The sequence below is a fragment of the Dipodomys spectabilis genome, unplaced genomic scaffold (assembly GCF_019054845.1).
Source record: "Dipodomys spectabilis isolate Male_0828 unplaced genomic scaffold, ASM1905484v1 ptg000096l, whole genome shotgun sequence".
Classification (NCBI taxonomy): domain Eukaryota; kingdom Metazoa; phylum Chordata; class Mammalia; order Rodentia; family Heteromyidae; genus Dipodomys; species Dipodomys spectabilis.
This window is the reverse complement of record NW_024870773.1, coordinates 1881188-1903554: the sequence shown is the minus strand read 5'-3', so window position 1 is coordinate 1903554 and position 22367 is coordinate 1881188. Positions and strand designations below refer to the sequence as shown.

At 58.1% G+C, this 22367-nt stretch overlaps 1 protein-coding gene across 2 annotated transcripts; it reads left to right on the top strand.

Moving 5' to 3' along the window:
- The first annotated feature begins 647 nt into the window (after positions 1-647).
- On the top strand, positions 648-22326 carry Trim67 (tripartite motif containing 67). 2 transcript variants are annotated; one of them, XM_042686152.1, is made up of 11 exons: positions 648-1475; positions 9196-9291; positions 11729-11851; positions 12722-12832; positions 14081-14234; positions 15106-15111; positions 16183-16328; positions 17402-17540; positions 18026-18329; positions 21369-21531; positions 22261-22326. In XM_042686152.1, exons 1-11 carry the CDS (start codon positions 648-650, stop codon positions 22324-22326), a joined length of 2136 nt encoding a protein of 711 aa, XP_042542086.1. The 2 variants fall into 2 exon arrangements, with proteins under 2 accessions (XP_042542086.1, XP_042542085.1); XM_042686151.1 differs by lacking the exon at positions 15106-15111.
- The last annotated feature ends 41 nt before the right edge of the window (positions 22327-22367 follow it).

Sequence of the window (22367 nt, the reverse complement as noted above, 5' to 3'; positions counted from 1 at the left end):
GCAGCGGGAGGCGGCGGCCGGGGGCACCCGGGCGGCTGGGCGCTCGGTCCCCGCCCGTCTTTGCGGCTTGGCGCGGCCAAGGTCAGGGGCGCCGCGGGAGCGGGAGCGGGAGCGGCCGCCGCGAGCCCGGGACGCGGCCCGTGCGCGGCCCCTCTCCGCCGGGGCGGGGCCGGCGGCGGGCTGCGGGTCGCGGAGACGCGGGGACACGGGGCGGCCGCCGTGCGGAGACCTGGAGGGCGGGCCCGCTGTCCCGGCTGGCTCGCGGGCGCTGTCCGCCGCCCCGTGGTGCTGAACCGGCGCGAGTCCGGCTGCCCGAGCGCCGGGCCGGGGCGGGGCCGGGCGGACGCGGTCCCGGCGCGGCGGCCACTTCAGCGGAGCCGAACACCGGATCCGACCTGGCCCTCAGCGGCCGCCCGCGGGCCCGGCGCCCGGAGGAGGCGTCCGGCGCCTCCGCCGCGGATCCGTCCCCCGGAGCGCCGCGCGGGCCTCCGGCCGACGCCGCCGAGGCCGGGGCGTCCAGGGCAGGCGTCGAGGCCCCCAGGCCTCGGTCCCCGGGTGCGGGAGGGCGGGCGCCGCGGGCCGAGAGAGGGGCGGGCCCGGGGGATGCACCCGCGCGCTCGCCCGGCGCCGCCGGTCCCGGAGACGCGATGGAGGAGGAGCTGAAGTGCCCGGTGTGCGGCTCGCTGTTCCGCGAGCCCATCATCCTGCCCTGCTCGCACAACGTCTGCCTGCCCTGCGCCCGCACCATCGCCGTGCAGACCCCGGAAGGCGAGCAACCGCTGCCCGCGCCGCCGCCACCCCCGCGGGCCGCCGCCACCGCGGCGCCCGCCCCGGAGCCCGAGCCCGCGGGCGCGGCCAGCGAGCTCGCGGACAAGCTGAGCCTGCACAGCGAGGCCGACAGCGGCTACGGCTCCGGCACGCCCAGCCTCAAGTCCCCCAACGGCGTGCGCGTGCTGCCCGCCGCCCGGGGCGCCGCCGGCTCCAGCTCCATCACCTGCCCGCAGTGCCACCGCAGCGCCTCCCTGGACTCGCGCGGCCTGCGCGGCTTCCCGCGCAACCGGCTGCTGGAGGGCGTCGTGCAGCGCCACCTGCAGAGCCGCGCGCCGCCCGCGCCCGCGCCCGTGCCCGCCTGCCAGCTGTGCGCGCGCGCGCCGCCCGCGCCCGCCGCCGCGCGCTGCGAGCAGTGCGACGTGCTCTACTGCGCGGCCTGCCAGCTGCGCTGCCACCCGGCGCGCGGGCCCTTCGCCCGGCACCGCCTGCGGCCGCCGCCCGCCGCGCCCGCCGCGCCCGCCGTCGCCGCCGCCCGGAGTCCCGCGCCCGCGCGCCAGCCCGCCACCTGCCCCGAACACGAGCGCGAGCTCTACAGCGCCTACTGTGCCAGCTGCCGGAGCCCCGCGTGCAGCCTGTGCCTGGAGGAGGGCCGGCACGGCCAGCACGAGCTGCGGCCGCTGGGCGCCGCGTGGAAGCAGCACAAGGTGGGCGCGGGGTGCAGAGGGGCCCGGGGGGCGGGACGGGGCTGTGCGGGACCGGCCGCGGCGCGTGGGGCGCCGACTCATCCACCCATTGACTCGGCCTAGCTCTCTCACTCATCCCAGTATTCTCTCACTGACTCAGTCCAGCACTCAGTCATCCAGCATTTGCCCACTGACTCAGTCCAGCACCCACTCACTTCAACACTCAGTCACTCCTTGATTCATCCCAGAAGTTGGTGACTTGAACACAGTGAAATCAGGTGTTCCAGCCAGGAGTTGGGGATGGTCAGGACATTGTCCTGTCCCCTTTCCCTGGCATCATTTTATTCGACACAAAGCTCTGAAGTGGGGCTCTCACCCCACAGTCTGACCAGTTAGTGGCCTCTGCAACATCCCCTCCTCATTAAGTCGGGCAGGACTTAATGCTAACGGTCACAGGACTTAATGCTAAAGGTCACTGTTTACCCTCTGGGTAAAAGAAAAAGTCACTTCCTGACATTCCAGTGTTACTCCGGTAGGAGAGCTTCCTGGGATCTGTCTGCAGGGTAAGCAGCCGTCAGCCCCTACCCAAGGCACGCCCTGCTTCCTGCCCAGCCACCAGCACATTCTGTCCTCACAGTGAGGCGAGACAGGAGGCCTCATGGGATATGTGGAAGCATTGGGGTGCACATCCTGGAGAAAGGGTGAGGATTTCCCCTGGAGACCTTCTCTGGCCCACCTGTGGCTCTGCACAGAGCAGAGAGTGGTGGTGGAGGGAAGGAGCCAGAGGCTTGTAAGAGCACCAGGCGGCCTGCCCCAGCCTCCAGGCCAGGGCATGCAGAGTGAGAAGCCAGGAAAATTGGGTCCCAGGGCGTGGGCAGGCAGGACCTTCCCCTCTGAGCGGAAGAGGGCAGCAGGTGCTCTGCCTTCACAGGGCTAAGGTGGTGCCCCCACCCCCTGCCTGCATTTCAGGCAGTCTCCCCAGAGGGGCCAAGGGGCCTGCAGGCTGCCCAACAGGACACAGAGTGTGTGTGAGGGTGGAGGAGAGCCACAGGAACAGAGCCAAAGCTACCTGGTCATCCAACTGTTAAGTGTGCAGATGGACAGGGCAGCACAGGGCAGAGCTCATATGGACGGATGGATGGACGGACGGGGCAGTACAGTGGAGAGCTCATGTGGATGGGGCAGCGCAGGGCAGAGCTCGTGGGGACAGATGGATGGATGGGGCAGCACAGGGCAGAGCTGGGCTCGCTTGTTTATGTGTGTAAAGTACATCGTCCCATCTGGTACAATAAGCATATGCTGTTGTTGTAGTTTAACGTTTTTAAACGAACAATTAGTGACACACACACACTTAGGGAAACATTTAGAAATATACCTTGAAAGGAAAATTTGTATCCTAGTCTGAGGAGGGGATTGAAGGTCAAATCCCCACTCACAGAGCTTTGGCTCACAATTGGAACCAGTTTGTACCCTTGCCCCCCCAATCCCCCATATGTGGCCATATATGGAGTTGCGTTTGGTTGCGGTCTATGTGTGAGAGGGGGTCAGCTAGCAAGAGGCCAGATGCCTGCTCCACATCCGGGAGTCAGGGAACCAGCCCCAGAGGCAAGCAGTGAGGAGCTCAGAGTCGGGGGGGGGGGGGCAAGAGGGGGCTCCTTCTCTGGGTGTAGCCTCTGACACAGTCTCCAACACATCCTTTGCTCTTTGCTGTTTCTAGGCCCCCTTATTTAAAGCAGTGAAGCTGCAGTGGGCTTGGGGCAGCAGCCCCGACACCCATCCAGCCCCACTGACTTGTCAGCAGGTGATTTCTAGCATCGTTTGTGTGCATACCACATGGTGTTGGGCTGAATGAGGGTGCCGGCTTAGAATTAGCTTTCATTCATGTGACATCCGGTTGCACATTGCTTTGCTAGGACTGTAGCTGCCTTTCTTGTTTCATCCTTCGAGTGAGCTGGTAGCATTTTACAAATGAAGAAATCACTTGTGAAAAGGCTGTGATCAATTACCAAGGCAAGAGCCTGGGTTGTAAATCTCACATTCAGATTTCACAAGCTGTCACAGTTTCACAGGCTGGAGAGCCAAAACTAATTTTGGGTATCGACACTCAGATGTTCAGCATGGAGAAGCGTAGAAACCGAGAGTGTCAAGATGGGGAGTGGCACTCTTAAGAGACGTTAAGCATCTCGGTGGAAACTCAAACCAGGAGTCTTGCCAGAGCTCCGCAGTCAGGCCAGGGAGATGACGCTCATTCCTAATCTGGGGTCCACAGACCTCACCCAACAACGCAAGGTCACAGGACACATGGGGCAGGTGGGCATCTGCCCATGGAGTGGGCAGCGCCCCCCGTGGGGATGTGGCTGCGGAGGATCTGGAGTCTGAATTATGTGTGTGTGCTCCTGGAACTACGGCTCCTGAATCCAGCAGGGATACTGTGAGACAGTGAGTGTTTGTTTACAAAATGGAAATCAGGTTCTATGGACCTTCCACAGTTGCTCTGCTGTTAGAGCAAGGGAGATCATAAAGCACTTGCCAGCCACATCTATGTACTCAGGGCCAGGGGTGAGGGGAAGGAGAGTTGGAAGAGGAGGAAGAGGAAGAGGAAGAGGAGGAGGAGGAGGAGGAAGAGGAAGAGGAAGAGGAGGAGGAGGAGGAGGAGGAGGACGAGGAGGAGGAGGAGGAGGAGGCCGAGGAGGAGGCCCTGTTGAGCCCTGATTTGGCTTTGGTGATCGGCACCCAGGCTGCCTGGCTTGTTCTGAAAGATAAATAGGGACACTGATTCTGCCACCCTCTTTGGCAGTGTAAACTCCTCGGCAAACCTGACAATTTTTGGGCTGCTGTTGTTGTCTAAATATCCATGAACCTGACAAAGCCTCACTGGGCTAGTAGCAGCTCTGCCCTAAGAGCATGAGGCCCTCGGCCTAGGTTAGTCACTGTGGTTCCCACCACCCCCTGCTGCGATGGAACTTTCTATAGGGTTAGTGGCTCAGCGGGAGACATCTATGATATGGAGGGCTGTTGATTATCTCTTTTTTTGTTTGTTTTGTGCCATTCCTAGGGCTGGAACTCAGGGTCTGGGTGCTGTCTTGTGCATTTTTGCAAGGCAGGCACCACTTGAGACACTACTTCTGGATTGTTTTTGTGATTAATTGGGTTTAAGAGTGAAGAGTGTCACCGACTTTCCTGCCTAGCTGTTTGTACTGACATCCTCAGATCTCAGCACCCCCTCTCCCCCCCCCACACAAACATAAGGTTACAGACATGAGCCATTGGCACCTGGCTGCTTATCACCTTTAAAAACAGTGTGGAAACCTTTGGATGTTGGCCAAGCACATTTTATATGGCTCAACCCTTCTGAAGAATTTCTGACCTGATTTCTGTGTTGTGAGGTCTGGGCAGGGAAGGTGGCTTTCAGGGAGGCCCTAACGCCCACCTGTCTCTTGTAGAGCTCTTCCTGAATCCATGTGTGTGCTGGGGCACCTCCCTAGTGGACACAGAAGGTCGGTAAGGCACAAACCCCTGCTCCCAGGATGGCCTCTGAGCTGGGTGTGGGTGGCAGGCTCTGCGAGGAGGAGGCAGGTGCCCTGAGCCCAGACAACACATCTGCCCTGCACCACCAGAGGGAGCCAGGCAGGGTCCCCAAGGCAAGGATGGTGGGTTGGGGAGCCCAGGAGCAGGGACAAGGTCTGCAGGACAGGTCTGTCAGACCGGAATGCACGGCAGTAGAAAAAGCCAGGCCCTCATCACATCCCATCTGTCCAGACGGTGTGCAGTTTAAAAAAAAATAGGTGAAGGTCGGATTAGGAAACAAATACTTGCCCTTACCCAATCTCTCCATACAAAATCCAAGAAGCCGATGAGCTATGAATGATCAGAAGTGGTGTGGTGTCCTCCTGAGGGCTAGAAGAGAGAGCTGCCCTCACTCAGAGGCGGGGCCCATTTGTTGCCATTTGGTTGGCATTTGGCATGTGTCCACATTACTGAAAGGGGCAGGAGCTGCGGCAGTGGGAGGAGCAGAGAGTCTGGCTAAGGCTGAAGGTATGTAGCTGTGAGAATAGCTCGTGGACCACCGAAGGTGGGGTTAAGGTAGGGAGTGATGTATGTTTGTTTATTGCTTGTTCTGGGGCTTGAACTTGACCTGGGTGCTGTCCCTGAGCTTTTGCACTCAAAGCTGGCACTCTGCCACCTGAGCCACAGCTCCACGACCAGCTTTTCTAGTGGTTAATTAGAGATGAGTCTTATGGACTTTCCTGCCCAGGCTGGCTTCAAACCATGATCCTCAGCTCTCACCCTCCTGAGTAGTGAGGGTTACAGGTGTGAGCCACCAGCGCCTGGCTGTGATGTTTGTTGTTTTCCACTGTTGGGAAAGGGCAACTGAGGGACTGATGCAGAAGCAGGAAGGCTAACCGGGGGCCTTGACAGGAAAAGGCCATCCAGAAGTGCACGGGAATTGCCAGGGAGACTGCCCAAGTGGAGAGATACTGTCTCTAGCTGGGGGCCTCTCAGCTTCTTGGCCTTGTGGTTTGATTTTTTTTTATTAGTTTTGCAGAGTTGTTTTTTATGTCTTTGTTGTCTTCTCTGCTGGTATTTCTTCTCTGTCTCTGTCTGTCGGTCTATCTGTCTCTCTCTCATCCTTCTGTGAGTCAGTGACACGTGTTAGTTTGATATCACCCTACACAGTTCTCTCTTCAGTGATCTCTCTTCTTCTGTGCTGCAGTCTGGATAGTGTCTCAGTGCAGTCCCTCCCTGGGGTGTGTCATGGTCACAGCTCCGGCTTGCCTCTGTCTTCCGCAGACCCTTCTCCTCCTCCTCCCAGGCAAGGGGCCCTGAGAGTGGCCCCCAGAAGAGTTTGTGCTTCTTACTAGGGTTTTCCTCTTTCCCCTTAGCTGGAAGGGATTCTTGCTCTGCTCCCAGCTGAGGTTACCGCTCTTCTACGTTATGCCTCTTGCATTGTATGGACCCTTGCAGGCTGCTCAAAATCCCTTTGAAATAAGTAAACAAGTCCATGAAAAATACCGTATGCTTGTAAGACACTAGGGAGAAGTAGGGGCCTCTGGAGAACACAATTAAGGGCCCCATCTTCATAGTGGTGCCGGTAACACTGTGACCCTAGACACCATGCCCCAGCTGTGAATCAGTGCCCCATGCCTCAGTGTCCTGAAACATGGTGCCAGTGACTTAGTACCAGTGCTGCAGTGTGTGCCATGCCACAGTGCCCCGAGAGAGCTGAATGCTGCCCGGGACATGTTGATCAAGAAACAGATCTTCATGGTCACTGGGACTCGCTGCTGCTCCTCAGCTCCTAGACAACAAAGGGACCAAAGGACTACAAGGAAGAAGACCTCCACACCCACTGGCTGACCTGGAGAGGCCTCTGCTTAGCTCCCTCTATGGGAGTGGACATGTGTGAGGAAGGCCCCAGGCCACAGCCCAGTGCAGCACAGGCCAGTTATATGTGGGTTCTCACCCAGCCCTGCCTGCCCAGCAGGGCGCCAGGCCCAAAGCCCACTGAGGCTCATTACCTGTGTCACACAAAGCAGGGACAATGGAAAGTGACATGTTCCATAAAAGTGAGGGGACTTGAAAAGCCATCCTTTTAGCACCTGAGACTTACAGAAACAAGCTGGGGACAAATGCCGGATAAAAGGATCTAGAAGCCACATGGAGGGGTACATCTAGCTTGAGATGAAAGAAGGATTAATCTTTAGCTTCATTTAAATTTCAATGGAGATCAGGCTGTAATCCTTTTGAAGATTCTTGTAAATTTTCACCTTTTACTCTGTTTGCCAATGAAACCTGAGCAAGGAACTATGATAAGGAAAGACGCTTCCTAGAGGAAATGGCAGAGGAAAGGAGTGTGTGTGTGTGTGTGTGTGTGTGTGTGTGTGCGTGCGCGTGTGTGCACACGTGCGTGTGTCCATGTGCATGCATGTACATGCTGATCCTGGGGCCTAAACTCAGGGCTTGGGTGATGTCCCTAAGCTTTTTGCTCAAGGCTACCACTGAACTACTTGAGCTACAGCTCCATTTCTGACCTTTTGGTAGTTTGTTAGAGGTAAGAGTCTCATGCCTGCCTAGGCTGGCTTTGAACCGCGGTCCTCTGATCTCAGCTAGGTTTTCAGGCGTGAGCCACTGGTGCCTGGCAAAAGACGGATTTAAAAGACTGGTGCAGAAGTGAATTCTGGATGGGTTGTTAGCACTGGTTATTTAAATGGACAAATGGGCTCATCTCTCTGCTCATGCCCAGGGAATCAAGAGCAACACCAAAGCACAGACAACTGGTATTCAACATGTATGGAACCTTACCACAGATGAGCACAGGTGAGGAGAGAGCTGGGTGGTAGGTCAGGCTTCAACAGATTGGAGGGACTCACACAGAAGCAAGGAAAGAGCCATCCAGACAAAAACTGACTGCTCCTCCACCCCATTTGGGCATCAAGGTGGAGCTGGCCTGAACCAAGCAAGGCCTAGGTCACAGGACCGCAAGGCCTGCCTGTTCTACCCAGTACATGGTTTCTGTATATTGTATAGCCACCATCCTGGAGGGCCCAGGCTCCGTACATTGGCATGATCACAATCCTGGCCCAGGATTCTGCATACCAGACACCCTACCCGCTCTTGAGCCTGTTGAGCTTTGACCCAAGGTACTCTGGCCTTTCTCCATGCAAGTATGAGTTGGTGTGCTCAGAGTTTCTTTTCTGCCTATAGGGTACTCCTAGGGCCTCCAGGGCGCTTGCCCACACTGGAGACAGCTTGAGAAGTAAAATCCTCGCTGACACATAAGCAGAGCCTGAAGGAAGGAAGCGGGGAAAGCTCCAGCTTTCTGGTCCAGTTTTGGTCTATCCTTATTCTACTAAAAATGCAGTTTCTGCCTGGTGATTGTGGTGCACACCTATAATCCTAGCTACCTAAGAGATCTGAGGATTTGAGGGTCTGAGATCTGAGGACTGCAGTTCAAAGTCAGCCCAGGCAGGAAAGTCCATGAGACCCACAGAAAACTGGAAAACTGGAAGTGGCGCTGTGGCTCCAAATGGTAGAGCACTAGCCTTGAGCAAAAGGGCTCAGGGACAGGGCCCAGGCTTCGAGTTCAAGCCCCAGGACTGGCAAAAAATAGGTAAATAGAAGTAAGAATGCAGTTTCTGTTAAAGATCGAGGCCATCGTGTGTTCTGTGGCCAGGCTCAAGATAGGTCTGGTTGTGCGAGGGATCTGGTAGAACTTGGGATGCCACCTGAGGCCTGAGCTCCGCTTGCCTCTCCTGAGAGCAGCGGCCAGTCCAGCCTCAGAGCCACCTCTGGGCTCCACTGGCCACACTGCATCCTGCAGGATGAGGTGTCCCTGGCGGAGGGACTTGCTGAGGAACAGGTACCGTCCCCAGACCCCCGCAGGACCCCAGTCCACCTGCCATCCGTCACGTGGGAGGGACCCTCAGCTCAAAGTGAAATATATCTGCACTACTCCTCAGTCTGAACTGAGGAGGGACAAGCCTGCACAGGAGAGGGCCGCATCCGGCCAGGACTCCTTGCCCTCTTGTCCAGGGCCCTGGGAACAGATCGGCGGAGCGTTCCTTCCCTGTGCACACCCTGGGGTCACAGGTCACTGAGCCCTGCCAGAAAGCAGGTGTATGCTACGGTATCAAGTAGAGGGTCTGCCCGTAGACGAGCTTCCTGCCGACCTGCACACGGCGCCCCCCTCTTCACTCGCCCCAGCACCGCCGCCCTCAGCAGTGTGCCATGTCTCCTCCAGGCCCAGCTATCTCAGGCCCTCAATGGAGTTTCCGACAAGGCCAAGGAAGCAAAGGAATTCCTGGTGCAACTCAAGAACATGCTGCAGCAGATCCAGGTAAGCCTGGCGTTGGGGCATTTGGAGGGGCAGTGTGCCAGGCACCAGGTGTGCATGGGGGAGGGGCAGTGTGCCAGGCACCAGGTGTGCAGGGGAAGGGGCAGTGTGTCAGGTACCAGGTATACAAGGGGGAGGGGCAGTGTGCCAGGCATCAGGTGTGCAGGGGAGGGGCAGTGTGACAGGTACCAGGTGTGCAGGGGAGGGGCAGTGTGACAGGTACCAGATGTGCAGGGGAGGGGCAGTGTGCCAGGCATCAGGTGTGCAGGGGAGGGGCAGTGTGCCAGGCATCAGGTGTGCAGGGGAGGGGCAGTGTGCCAGGCATCAGTTGTGCAGGGGGAGGGGCAGTGTGCCAGGCATCAGGTGTGCAGGGGAGGGGCAGTGTGACAGGTACCAGGTGTGCACGGGGAAGGAGCAGTGTGACAGGTACCAGATGTGTAGGGGAGGGGCAGTGTGCCAGGCATCAGGTGTGCAGGGGGAGGGGCAGTGTGTCAGGCACCAGGTGTGCAGCAGGAAGGAGGTCTATCAGTGCTGAACAGGAGAAAGCTGTCAGTTCTGCTGTGCAGCCTTGGAAGCTGAAGGTACGGCTCATTGTGACATGCACACACACACACACACACACACACACACACACACACACACGGATGCTCAGTGGGGAAGGGAAGTTCCGTGATGCCAGTGATAGTCACGCAGCTAGAGGCTGTGCAGTCCTGTGTAGTGGTGTACCCAAACATGCCCAAGGAACGAGTGTGTTACCTTAAGTTAAAACAAATGAGTGTGCCAGGCTCCCAGGCCCTGACAAGTGTATGAAGCACAGCGTCTGTGCGGTGATCTGTGTCCCCCAGGCAGAGCTGCTGCCCTGTGGGGGACAAGCTCTGAGTGCCCCGGCGCCTGGATGGAGAGACTGAAGCCATCCTCTATTTTGTTTGGTCTCTGGGTTCGAATCCAGAGCTATGTACTAGCTAGGCAGGTGCTCTACCACTCAAGCCACCTTTTGCTCTGGTTGGTTTTTGACTAGGCTCTCATATTTCTATCTGGATTGGCCTGAGCCGCGATCCTGTTACTTATGCTTCCTGTGTAGCTAGAGTAATGTGCACACATCATCACCCCAGCTTCTGATGGTTAAGATGAAGTCTCATCAACTTTTTGTCCCAATCTCCACCTCCTGAGTATCTGGACTTATATTTATGAGCTACTATGCCCAGTTTCTCTCTCTCTTCCCTCTCTCTCTCCCTCCCCCCTCCCTCCCTCTCTCTCTCTCTCTGTCTGCCTCTCTCTCTCTCTCTCTCTCTCTCTCTGGTACTGTTCCTGGGGCTTGAACTCAGGGCCTGGACACTCTGTCCCTGAGCTTTCTCAGTCAAGGCTAGCACTTTACCACTTGAGCCACAGCTCTACTTTCAGCCTTTTTGATGCTTAATTGGAGATAAGAGTCTTATGGACTTTTCTGACCCAGCTGACTTCAAACTGGGATCCTCGGATTTTAACCTCCTAAGTAGCTAAGATTATAGGTGTGAGACACCAGGCTCCCGACTTTCTTTTTCTTTTTTGACAGTGGTCTCACTGTATAGTTCAAGCTAGCCTCAGATTATTGATCTTCTTGTTTTAGTCTCCCAAGTACTTGGATCACAATTGTGCAAAACCAAGTCATGAAGTCTCTGATGTTTTACCAACATAGCAAGTGTCTTCCACCACAAGATATGAAAAACAGGGCAGCTACACAACAGAAAGATCTTCTCTCCATCTGGCTGGAGGTGTAAGGCTATGGTGCAGGAGGGCTGGTCCTCCCAGGCCTCGGCTTGCACATGGCCTCTTCTCCTCATGGCCTCTGGTGGTTGTCCCTCTGTGTGAGTCTGTGACCTAATTTCCTCTTCTTGTAGGACACCAGTCAGACTGGATTAGAGCCAGGCTGATGGCCTCATTTTTACTGAGTGACCTCTTTAAAGGCTTGTCTGCATACACAGCCATGTTCTGAGGTCTTGGCTTGTGATCGGCATATTGTCTGGGGGACAGGTTACCCTTGAGCAAGGGTCTACGTCCACACTGATCTCGATGAACAAGAGAGGCTCTGGCAGTGGTTTGTTTGCCTTACTTTTTCCCAACTGTGAAAAGCAGAAGCACATACCCCAGAGGTCCTGGAAAGCTCAACACAGCCCACCAGCTGAGCTGACCCTGCATGCTTGCTCCTGCGTTGCCTTTTGTTCTATGCCCTTCCAACCACCTCTGGGCTCTTCCTTCTTCCCCACTGCACAGGATGTGCTCTGTGCGCCAGGTGACTATGAGCTGCGTGGTGTGCCGCTCGCCGCGCCCCTCCTCACTCACTCGCATCCCATCCCCAAATTTCCCACATGCAGAGGGCTCTGGGGCCAGCTTTGTGGGAGGTCTGCTTTGTGTACACCCTTGCCCGATTCTGTCTGCCCGCTGCTGCGCTCTGCTTCCCTAGGAGAACGGGCTGGACTATGAAGCCTGCCTGGTCGCGCAGTGCGACGCCCTGGTGGACGCCCTGACCCGGCAGAAGGCCAAGCTGCTCACCAAGGTGACGAAGGAGAGGGAGCACAAGCTGAAGGTGGGCACCGGCCCCTCTTTCCTGTGGCGCCTAATGTGCCCGGCAGAGGGGCGTACGCCGTTGGGGCTGGTGATCTTGGGTGAGCGGTTGTGTGGATGCACGAGTGACTGAATGCGTGAATGAGTGAGTGGATGTGGTGAGCAAGGCTTGGTGGCCCAGTGACCTTCAGAGGCAGCGAATGCCCACATTGTCTCTCCTGAGCCAAGGCAGATGGCACAGTTTTCACCCCAGGTCCATGTGCCCCCACCTCCTGGGTGCTCCTCTGTCTGTCTGACTCTTGGTCCCCAGTCGCAGAGCTGTGGCAACGCTGGTCCAGTCCACCTGGATTTCTGTCTCTGCCCCTTCCTCAGGCGTAATGTAGACAGCTAGTTTCCACAAGGTAGGCAAAGCTTGCTCCCCCATCCACGAGTCCCTGGTCAGGTGGCCCTCGGATGCCCTGGGCTGGTCAGCGGGGCACTGTCCCAGGTCTGTCTGGGCCAGAGACACAGAACTGGAAACCCAGGCCTTTTACGCTGCGGTGGCCCTGAGCTCCATCCCCAGACCTTGGGTTGTGGATCAGGGTTTCCCTCTGTAGCCTTGACCGCAGTCCTCAGCCTCAGCCTCCCAAGTGCATGGCTTGCAGGTGTGCACCAACATCCAGCTCTGCCTGTGAGGAGAGGACACGTGGGAGCAAAGCACCTCCCATCGTGTGATTGAGGGCCAGCCGAGGGTCAGAGCAGGGCAAGGCGCCGGCCACAGCTCAGGGGCTTCCCAATGAGGCCTTTCTCCACACTGCTGCCCAGAACTCAGCCTGCTGAGCTGGACCTGGGGTGCATGGGAAGCTCAGATGGGGCAGAGCCATGCAGGTCCTCATGGGAGTCTTCCTCGCAGATGGTCTGGGACCAGGTCAATCACTGCACGTTGAAGCTGCGCCAGTCCACGGGGCTGATGGAGTACTGCCTGGAGGTGATCAAGGACGATGATGCCTCAGGGTTCCTGCAGGTGAGTCCCCTCGGGCACGCCCTCCCACACTGGCCCATGTTCCAGGCCAGGCCTGTCCCAGGCTGGGGGCCAGATCCTTGACTTGGTGCTGCCCAAAGGCACAGGCTCTGCCCTTGGCTTGGACTCTCCTAGCTGTGGCCTCATCCTGCCTCACCCATGCAATGTGGTCTCTGGGACCACCGGCCTGGCCTCACCTCTCCCCACAAGTGGGAAGGACAGCCTCTGGCAAACGTGCTGGATGTACTGTTGCCGGAGGCAGCTGCTGCCCACGTGGCCTGGGCCTCCCTGTACAGTCCTGCCGAGCTGGCCTTGCCCTGGTGGCCAGTGGTCAAGCCCAGTAGTGAGCATGTGAGGGCACTGTGTCAGAATGGCTGCACTGGCCTAGCTTGGGTATGGGTCTCAGGGAGATGAGGAATTTCCTGGGGGCTCCCCCAGGACAGATGCCTGAGACTTCACGTCTCCAGATGCAAGACAGATGTTCCCAGAAGGCAGGTCAGCAGAGGAGAGCCTGAGTGTGATTTATGTCCTGCACTGAGTACGTGTGGAGAACAGGACACACTTCCTCCACATGTGGGACAGATGGCTAGTATGTTCTTAGAATGTGCTACTTTGCAAAGGACTAGACCTAGCCAGGCAGACAGCAGGTGCTCTTCATGTATTTTAACAGAGCTCTGTTTACTTAAAAAAGAGGGCGCTTCAATTGCTTTAACTATTGGTGTTCTTTACGTTGACACACTGTTGAGCTGTGAGGAGAACACACCACACTGCCCTCCTCACCAGTGACCACCCTCCCCATCACTGACCGCCCTCCTCATCACTGACTGCCCTCCCCACCGCTGACCACCCTTCCCACCGCTGCCTGACTTCCTCAGCCCCCTCCTCACCACTGACCACCCTTCCAACCACTGACCGCCCTCCCCACTGCTGACCTTCCTCCTCACCGCTGACTACCCTCCCCACCACTGACCACCCTCCCCACTGCTGCCTGACCTCCTCAGCCCCCCTCCTCATTGCTGACTGCCCTCCCCACTGCTGACTGCCCTCTCCACCGCTGGTCACCCTTCCCACCGCTGCCTGACCTCCTCAGCCCCCTCTTCACAGCTGACTGCCCTTCTTAGTCCCCCTCCTCATCACTACCTGACCTCCTCAGCCCCCCCTCCTCACCACTGACTGCCCTCCCCACCGCTGACCACCCTCCTCGGCCCCCCCCTCCCCACCGCTGACCACCCCCCTTGGCCCCGTCCACAGATCTCTGATGCCCTGATCAAGCGTGTGCAGGTGTCCCAGGAGCAGTGGGTGAAAGGCGCCCTGGAGCCCAAGGTGTCAGCGGAGTTCGACCTGACCCTGGACAGCGAGCCTCTGCTGCAGGCCATCCACCAGCTGGACTTCATCCAGATGAAATGTAGGGCTGGGCTGCGGTTGGCCTGGCTCAGCTGGGGCCTTTTCTCAACAGGCGTGTGGTCTGGGGCCAAGGTGGCACTGGTGGGAGCCAGCAACACACAGCGTAGTGGAGGGGAGGGTGGTCTGGGGCAGGGTCCCTTGTGGACCCGGAGTCCCCTCAGCACCCAGCACAGTAGGGAGCACTCCCAGATGGTCCTGTGTGACAGTGGGGAGCACTCCCAGAGGGTCTTCTGTGACAGTGGGGAGCACTCCCGGAGGGTCCTGTGACAGTGGGGAGCACTCCCAGAGGGTCTTCTGTGACAGTGGGGAGCACTCCCGGAGGGTCCTGTGACAGTGGGGAGCACTCCCAGAGGGTCTTCTGTGACAGTGGGGAGCACTCCCGGAGGGTTCTGTGACAGTGGGGAGCACTCCCAGAGGGTCTTCTGTGACAGTGGGGAGCATTCCAAGGGTCCTGTGACGGTTGGGAGCATTCCCGGAGGGTCCTGTGATGGGTGGGGAGCACTCCCGGAGGGTCCTCTGTGATGGTGGGTAGCACTCCCGGAGGGTCCTCTGTGATGGTGGGTAGCACTCCCGGAGGGTCTTGTGACAGTGGGGAGCACTCCCGAAGGGTCCTCTGTGGTGGTGGGGAGCACTCCCGGAGGGCCCTGTGACGGTGGGGAGCACTCCCGGAGGGTCCTCTGTGACGGTGGGGAGCACTCCCAGAGGGTCCTCTGTGACGGTGGGGAGCACTCCTGGAGGGTCCTGTGACAGTGGGGAGCACTTCTGGAGGGTCCTCTGTAGACTTCAGGAGAAAGTAGACCATTTGCAGACCCACCCATAATGTATTGTCTGAGAGTAGCAAGGAGGCAAGGCAGGTGGGGGTGTGGGGAGAGGCAGAGGTAGAGAGGTAGAGGAGCATTTCAGGAGGTAGAAGGATAGAGGCTGGAGTAAAGTTTTTTTGTGTCCCAAGGAGGGACAAGAAGTTCAGAGGCAAGAGCAGAAGAGACCGAGTGCAGAGCAGCACAGCAGCAGGACAGCCTGGGGGGAGGGGTCCGAATGGAAGAGGCCGGCTGGAAGGTGGGGTGGAGGACAGCCGAGTGGCACACAGCAAAGAGCTCAGTACAGCTGGCACAGCTCAGCGAGAGGCCAAGTTGGCAAGTGATGTCCAGAAGGAGAGGCTGCTCTGCTCCTCACCTGGGAGCCTGAGAGGTGGGGGGACCTGCGAGGCTTCCAGAGCCAGAGACCATGCCGGGCAGCCTAGGCCCGCAGGGGGTGTGGCCACTTGTAAACTAAGGAGTGTGAGACACAATGCCACACAGCACTGTGTGGCACCATGTGGAGGTAGCGGGAGGAGGAGGCCTGGAAGTAGAGGCCCTGAGGGAGGAGGCTCAGGGGATCCAGAGAGAGGTGGAGAGTCTTGGCCACGCCACCGCCCCAGAGCACAGCCTTGATCGGGGCAGACCTCGTGTGACCTAGCATGACCTCGCTGTCGGCTCCTGCTTGGCAGACTGAATGCGGCCACTTGTGCTAGATTCCCTTGCTGGCTCCCCTTAAAAAAAGATGGCAGCCAGCTGGGAAGTTTCAGGTGTGACCAGATCCAGGACAGACGCCCCCCCATTCCCCTCAGTGTAACCTCCCTTGCCTGGACCTAGTCCCTGGCACCAAGCCTTCATCACCTTTGGAGGACACTTAAACCCAGCACCCCATTCTTAATGGGGTGAAAGGGGTGCTCTGCTCCTCCCTGGCTGAGTGCCATGGCTCTCCACAGGCAGACCGTAGGAGGGCTTCCTTCTCCAGACACTTGCTTTGCAGTGTCTGTTCGTCCCCTCCTGGGGCTGAGTGAGGTACCTGCTCCCCAGCCCAGGCACCTCAAACCTGGGGTGGCCACAGGGGAGGAACAGAAGCGTCTTGCAGGGTGGGGCTGGAGCTGTCAGTGGATACCCGCGCTGACGGAGCCATTCCTGACGCAGTGCCCCCCGGGCCCCTGCTGCAGCTGGAGAAATGCTGCACTCGGAACAACAGCGTCACGCTGGCCTGGAGGACGCCGCCCTTCGCCCACAGCCCCGCCGACGGCTACATCCTGGAGCTGGATGATGGTGACGGGGGCCAGTTCCGGGTGAGCTGCAGGCTGGGGAGCTCAGGCACATGCAGGCACTGGGCCAGGACAGGAGGAGGTTGCTCTGTGAGGGCTGACAGATGCCTGGCAGGGCCAGCTCAGAGGCGCCGCCTGCCTGTTCTCCTGACCAGCAGGGGGGTCTAGAAGACTTGCTGTGGTCACACCCTCTATGATCTTTACAAGCACCCAGGCTCCGTGACCATCACTACCCCATCTGCCTGGGCTCCAGGACCAACACTATCCCACCCCTCCACAACCTCCCCATCCACACCCCTCCACGACCTCCACGTCCCTACCCTTCCACATCCCCACCCCTCCACAACCTCCCTGCCTGCCCACGTCTTCTGTGGTCTTGTGGCCCACCACACCCTCAATGTGCTGGGAGGCTTTCCACTGGGAGTGTGCTAGCTCAGGGGCAGGGTGTCTGGAGAAGGGCAGCGTGTGTTACTGCAGCACTGGTTCTCACGGGCCCTCAAGAACCTTGCAAAGTGCTGGATTAATAGAAGACTCATGAAAACTGGGTTCTGGACTGGGTGGCAATGAACTTGTGCCATTGGTGGGCTGTGGGCAGGATGACTGAGGCTGAGGGCCTTGTCTCCCTTTCCCCTCTGCCAGGACCTGGGACTCAGCAGAGTGGCCCAGGGTACTGAGCAGCAAAGCCCAGATGTGTGTGAATCCCCAGGCCTTGCAGATCACCCCCTTTCTAGACAACCAGGCTCACTAACCCCAAAGCTATTAAGTCATACCTTGCTAGGTGTTGTGGCCAGGAGAAAACTGGACCTCAGGGTTGGGCTGAAGAGTAACAGGCAGCCAGACGTTGTTGGCTCGCTACTCAGGAGGCTGAGATCTGCAGATCAAGGCTCAAAGCTTGCCTGGGCAGGAAAAGCCAAGCAACTCATATCTTGAGTTAACCACCAGAAACTTGGAATTGGTGCTGTGGCTAAAAGTGGTAGCACTAGCCTTGAGCAAAAAAGCTCAGAGACAGCGCCCAGACCTGGAGTCCATGCCCCACAAATGACAAAACAAACAAACAAACAAGTTTGAGGGGCTGATGGTGGCTGTGGCTCTTGCAGGAAGTGTATGTGGGCAAGGAGACCCTGTGTACCATCGACGGGCTCCACTTCAACAGCACCTACAACGCCAGAGTAAAAGCTTTCAACACCGCCGGTGCCGGGCCGTACAGCAAGACAGTGGTCCTGCAGACCTCAGATGGTGAGACTGCTTCCGTGATGGCCCCCCTGCGTCCTTGCCTCTAGCAATCATTTCAGAGGAAGCGTCACTTCCCACTCCCTTGGGGTCTGGGCACCAGGACAGGTGCTGCCACCCTGTGGGCTGTCAGAGAGAGCCCAGCCTCCAGAACTCACACATTGTTTACCTCTGCCTCAACCTTCCACCCCTGAGGTTGGCCACTAAGGCCAACTTCCTCCTCTGCCTGTCAGAGTTGGCAGCATTTGAAGGCGGACAGAGGCTGAGGCTGGGGGTCTGAGTGCAGGGCTCTTTTGCAAGGCTTAGTTGGAGAACAGGAAACAGGAGAAATAGAGCAGGAAACATGTGCATGTGTGCACGTGCGTGTACGCACAATCCAGAGAAAGGCTGCTTACTCTCCGATGGAAGCGAGTCAGTCTGTGTCCCTGAGCTCACTGGGAGCCACTGGCCTATTCTGTTTGTTGACCCTGCTTCTTTCATCTCCTGTGCAGTGGCCTGGTTCACCTTTGACCCCAACTCTGGGCACCGAGACATCATTTTGTCCAATGACAACCAGACGGCCACCTGCAGCAGCTATGATGACCGTGTGGTGCTGGGCACAGCCGCCTTCTCCAAGGGCGTGCACTACTGGGAGCTGCACGTGGACCGCTACGACAACCACCCCGATCCCGCCTTTGGCGTGGCCCGGGCCAGCGTGGCCAAGGACATGATGCTGGGCAAGGACGACAAGGCCTGGGCCATGTACGTGGACAACAACCGGAGCTGGTTCATGCACTGCAACTCCCACACCAACAGGTGCGCTCGCCCCACCCCTGGGCTCCTGCCCCCGTTTAGGAATGAGGGTCCTGCGACCACTGTCCTACTGCCCCAAGCCAGGCGTTGGGACGGGGGAGGGTTTGCTGGGCACTGTGGTCTCTGCACCCGCTGGCTTCAACTTCAGGGAGAAGTGACCCCTTGCCTGCGGCCCAAATAAGCACGCACAGCTCTTCCATCACTTAGCGGGCCACACGATTGTGCTCTGCGGGGTTCTCAGCTCACAGCTTTCCTTCTGGTTCTGGGATACCTTCTGGTCCACCACCCACTCTGTGAGTCACTGCAGAGCACCAGCCCCGCCCGTGTCCGCCCCGGGAGTAAGGAGCCAGGGGAACAACACAGTGTCTCTGGGGTGTCCAGCAGCAGGCCAACCTGCTTCTGCTGCAGCCAGTCTTCCTTGAGGAAGACGAGGTAAACCAGGCCAGCCTGGCCAGGAATTTGCCTGAAGGTCCTCAGGTCTCGCTGCTCATTAGCCCTTCTGATGGTGACTCCAGCAACCCAGAGAAGAGGCAACCCTCCCCCCCCCCCCGCACTCCCCTCCCGCCGCTCCCGAGCTGCAGGGAGAGCTGGCAATATAAACTGAGCAGTCGCTGAAGGCCAGGAGATTAGGGCTGAGCAGGTGCCACAGGTTGAGCTGGCTGACCCAGGGCTGCAGACTGGATGGGTGCTCACCCTCCTGCCCACTGCAGAGCCAAATGCACACCCACTGCTCTGCTACCTTAAGCCAAACTGACACTTGGGCACAGGAGTGCATGGGAGTGTAGCCAGGGGTGTGTGTCGAGTGTTCTTTCCTGTTGCCAGATTAAGCACCTGGTCCCCAGCCTGCACAGTCCTCACAACAGCACTACCACTGAACTACCACTGAGCTACCACTGCACTACCACTGAGCTACCACTGCACTACTACTGCACTACCAGTGATGAGCTACCACTGCACTACCACTGAGCTACCACTGAGCTACCATTGCACTACCACTGAGCTACCACTGAGCTACCTACCACTGCACTACCACTGCGCTACCACTGAGCTACCACTGATCTACCACTGAGCTACCTCTGCACTACCACTGAGCTACCACTGAGCTACCACTGCACTACCACTGAGCTACCACTGCACTACCATTGCACTACCACTGAGCTACCACTGTGCTACCACTGAGCTACCACTGCACTACCACTGAGCTACCACTGAGCTACCACTGCACTACCACTGAGCTACCACTGCACTACCACTGTGTTACCACTGCACTACCACTGAGCTGCCACTGAGCTACCACTGTGCTACCACGACGCTACCACTGTGTTGCCTTGGAAATTAGGAGACAGGTACCAAGACCAAACTTCAGTAGGAAAATGTCATCATGAAACCTGCTAGTATTTTGAACAATTAATACACTTTAATTTTACAAAGAAACATGTCAGGGGATGAGAGTATATGCCTGTAGTCCTAGCTGTTCAGGAGACTAAGATGTCAGGGTTGTGATTTAAAGGCAGCTGGAAGACAGTTATCTCCAGTTAGAAAGCAAGAAGCCAGAGCAGGGGACATTGCTCAAAAGTAGAGTGCCAGCCATGCCTAAGCAGGAGTGTGAGGCTTTGAGTTCAAGCGCCAGTACTGTACTGTACTAACTAACATATGGGCTGGTGGAATGGCTCAAGTAATAGAGCAGTTAGTAAGTACAAGGCTATGAGTTCAAGCTTCAGCACTCAAAAGACAGACACACAAAGCCAATGGCTCACACCCATAATCCTAGCAGCTATTCAGGAGGCTGAGATCTGAAGATTGTGGTTCAAAGTTAGCCCGGACAGGAAAGTCCATGAAACTCTTACTTCTAATAAACTATCCAAAAAGAGCCGGAAGTGGAGCTGTGGCTCAAGTATTAGAGCTGTAGCCTTGAGAAACAGCAGCTCGGGGGCAGCACCCAGGCCCTGACTTCAAACATACACAACAATGAGCACAAAAGAAAAACCACACTACCACTATAAAAAATGCCTTTCACAACTAAAGAAGTCAAAAGGAGGAAGAGTGGAGGGGAAAGTGAAGAAGAGAGAGAGGCCCAGCCACTGGGAGAATCTTTGGTGCTATCAGGAATTAGCCAGAATCCACATCTCTGCCTGTGTGGGCAATTCCTAAACCCCAGAGTGAGGGCCTTTGCCAGCCCGGCAGCCGTTTGGGGCCTCAGAGGAAGCTGGAGGGATGTGGAAGCCAGCAGAGAGCGTAGCAGGTGTGGGCGCGTGTGTGGAGCACCCTGCCTAGGTTTGCCAGTTGCTCACTGAAAGCATGGGACCTGGGACCCAGGGCTGTGCACTGCCATCTGGTGGACAATACCGGAATAGCCCTAGCAGTGCAACAGGACCAGGACTAGGGCTCTTAGGGGACGGGCCCTGGTTGGCCTCCACACCTGTCATGGCCGTCTGCCCCAGCAAAAGCCCAGCCCTAATGAGGAATTGTTCTCTAAAGGCCCAGCAAGGTTAATGCTAAGCAGGAGCTCACCTATTGGAAAGGGAAGTCTGTGGATGTAGCCCTTGGGGTCAAAGGCCAGATCAGCCAGGGTGTTCTCCACTTAGTGCTCCTTTCATGACAGAGGACATGGTTCTCAACGTCTGCCAAGCCCGCCCCATCTGAGCTCAACCTGGAGGGCCTGACTCCCACGCCAGCCCTCTTGGGAGCCCCTATGCTGGTTCTGGGGAGGCCGGCGAAGGGGGGGGGGAAGCCTTCACTACCCTCCCCCAGAAAGGGGCCAAGTTAGTTCTTTGAGTGCCTTCTGCACTCGTGCTAATTGCTCAGTGGTGCACTGTGAGTGGGATTCACCGTCAGCCCTATTGGCGGGGAGTACAGCAGCCCCTTCTCCCAGGCACCCTCTTCGAGGCCTGCTAATAGGTGGGAAGCGTGCTGCGACATCTGCAACACCAGCAGGAGGCGCTGCCAACACCCGAGTGCTGGTGTTAGCCACAGTGGTCCGGAGCCCTTCCTGCAGTGCTGGCTGGGGCTGGTGACAGGCTGTTCTGGGTCTTCCCTTGCCAGGACGGAAGGTGGCGTGTGCAAAGGAGCCACCGTGGGCGTGCTGCTGGACCTGAACAAACACAGCCTGACCTTCTTCATCAATGGGCAGCAGCAGGGCCCCACAGCCTTCAGCCACGTGGACGGGGTCTTCATGCCCGCCCTCAGTCTCAACCGCAATGTGCAGGTACCTGGGCCCCATCCCCCCCCAGTCCCAGCTGGTCTGGCTGTCCCCTCTGCCTGCCCACCTGCCTCCTCCCACCTCGGGCACTCCCTGCAGCCTGGGACAGGAGGGAGTGCTGGGTGCTGGGCCAGTCCTCAGCGAGGGCTGAGCACAGAAAGATGAGAGGCCAGGGGTGCAAGGGGGAGGAGAGCATCTGTCTGTAGGAGAGTCCTCCTGTCCTGTGCCGGGCAGCCCCTGTCTGGTGCCCACTCCCTGCAGAATGGCAAGTCCACAGCAGTCACCTGGTCATTTGCTGACAGTGCTGGAGGCACTCCAGTGTGGCCACTCCTTCCTCAGGGCCAGCAGACAGCCGCGGCACAGGCCAGGCCGTGGCTGTGGGGAGACAGTGCCACGGATGCAGGACTGCGGGGACCGGGCCACCACTACTGTGGTAGAACAGAGCCTGAACAATCCCATGGGATGCTGCTGTCACTGCCGCCCGGGACTGGCAGCTGACCACCAGCCTAGGGGCAACCAGGGTGGGGCAGGCGCCGTCTTCATGCAGGCAGAGGGCACAGGCAATGGCCTGTGCTGGCACTGGGTGGCCTCCACGGGCCTCTCCTCCCCCCTCTCCCCCCTCTCTGCTGCTCTTGTGCATGTGCACACGTGTGTGCAGTGGAAGTGAGGTCTGTCTGCATGTGGGGCAAGGGCTCCACCATGGCGTGCTACCCGAGCCCCTCACTTCTCTTCCAGGTCACTCTGCACACAGGCCTGGACGTGCCCACAAGCCTGGGGCAGCCACAGCCGGCAGGCAACTAGCCAGGCCTCCCACCACACTCGCCGAGCCCAGAGGCCCCACA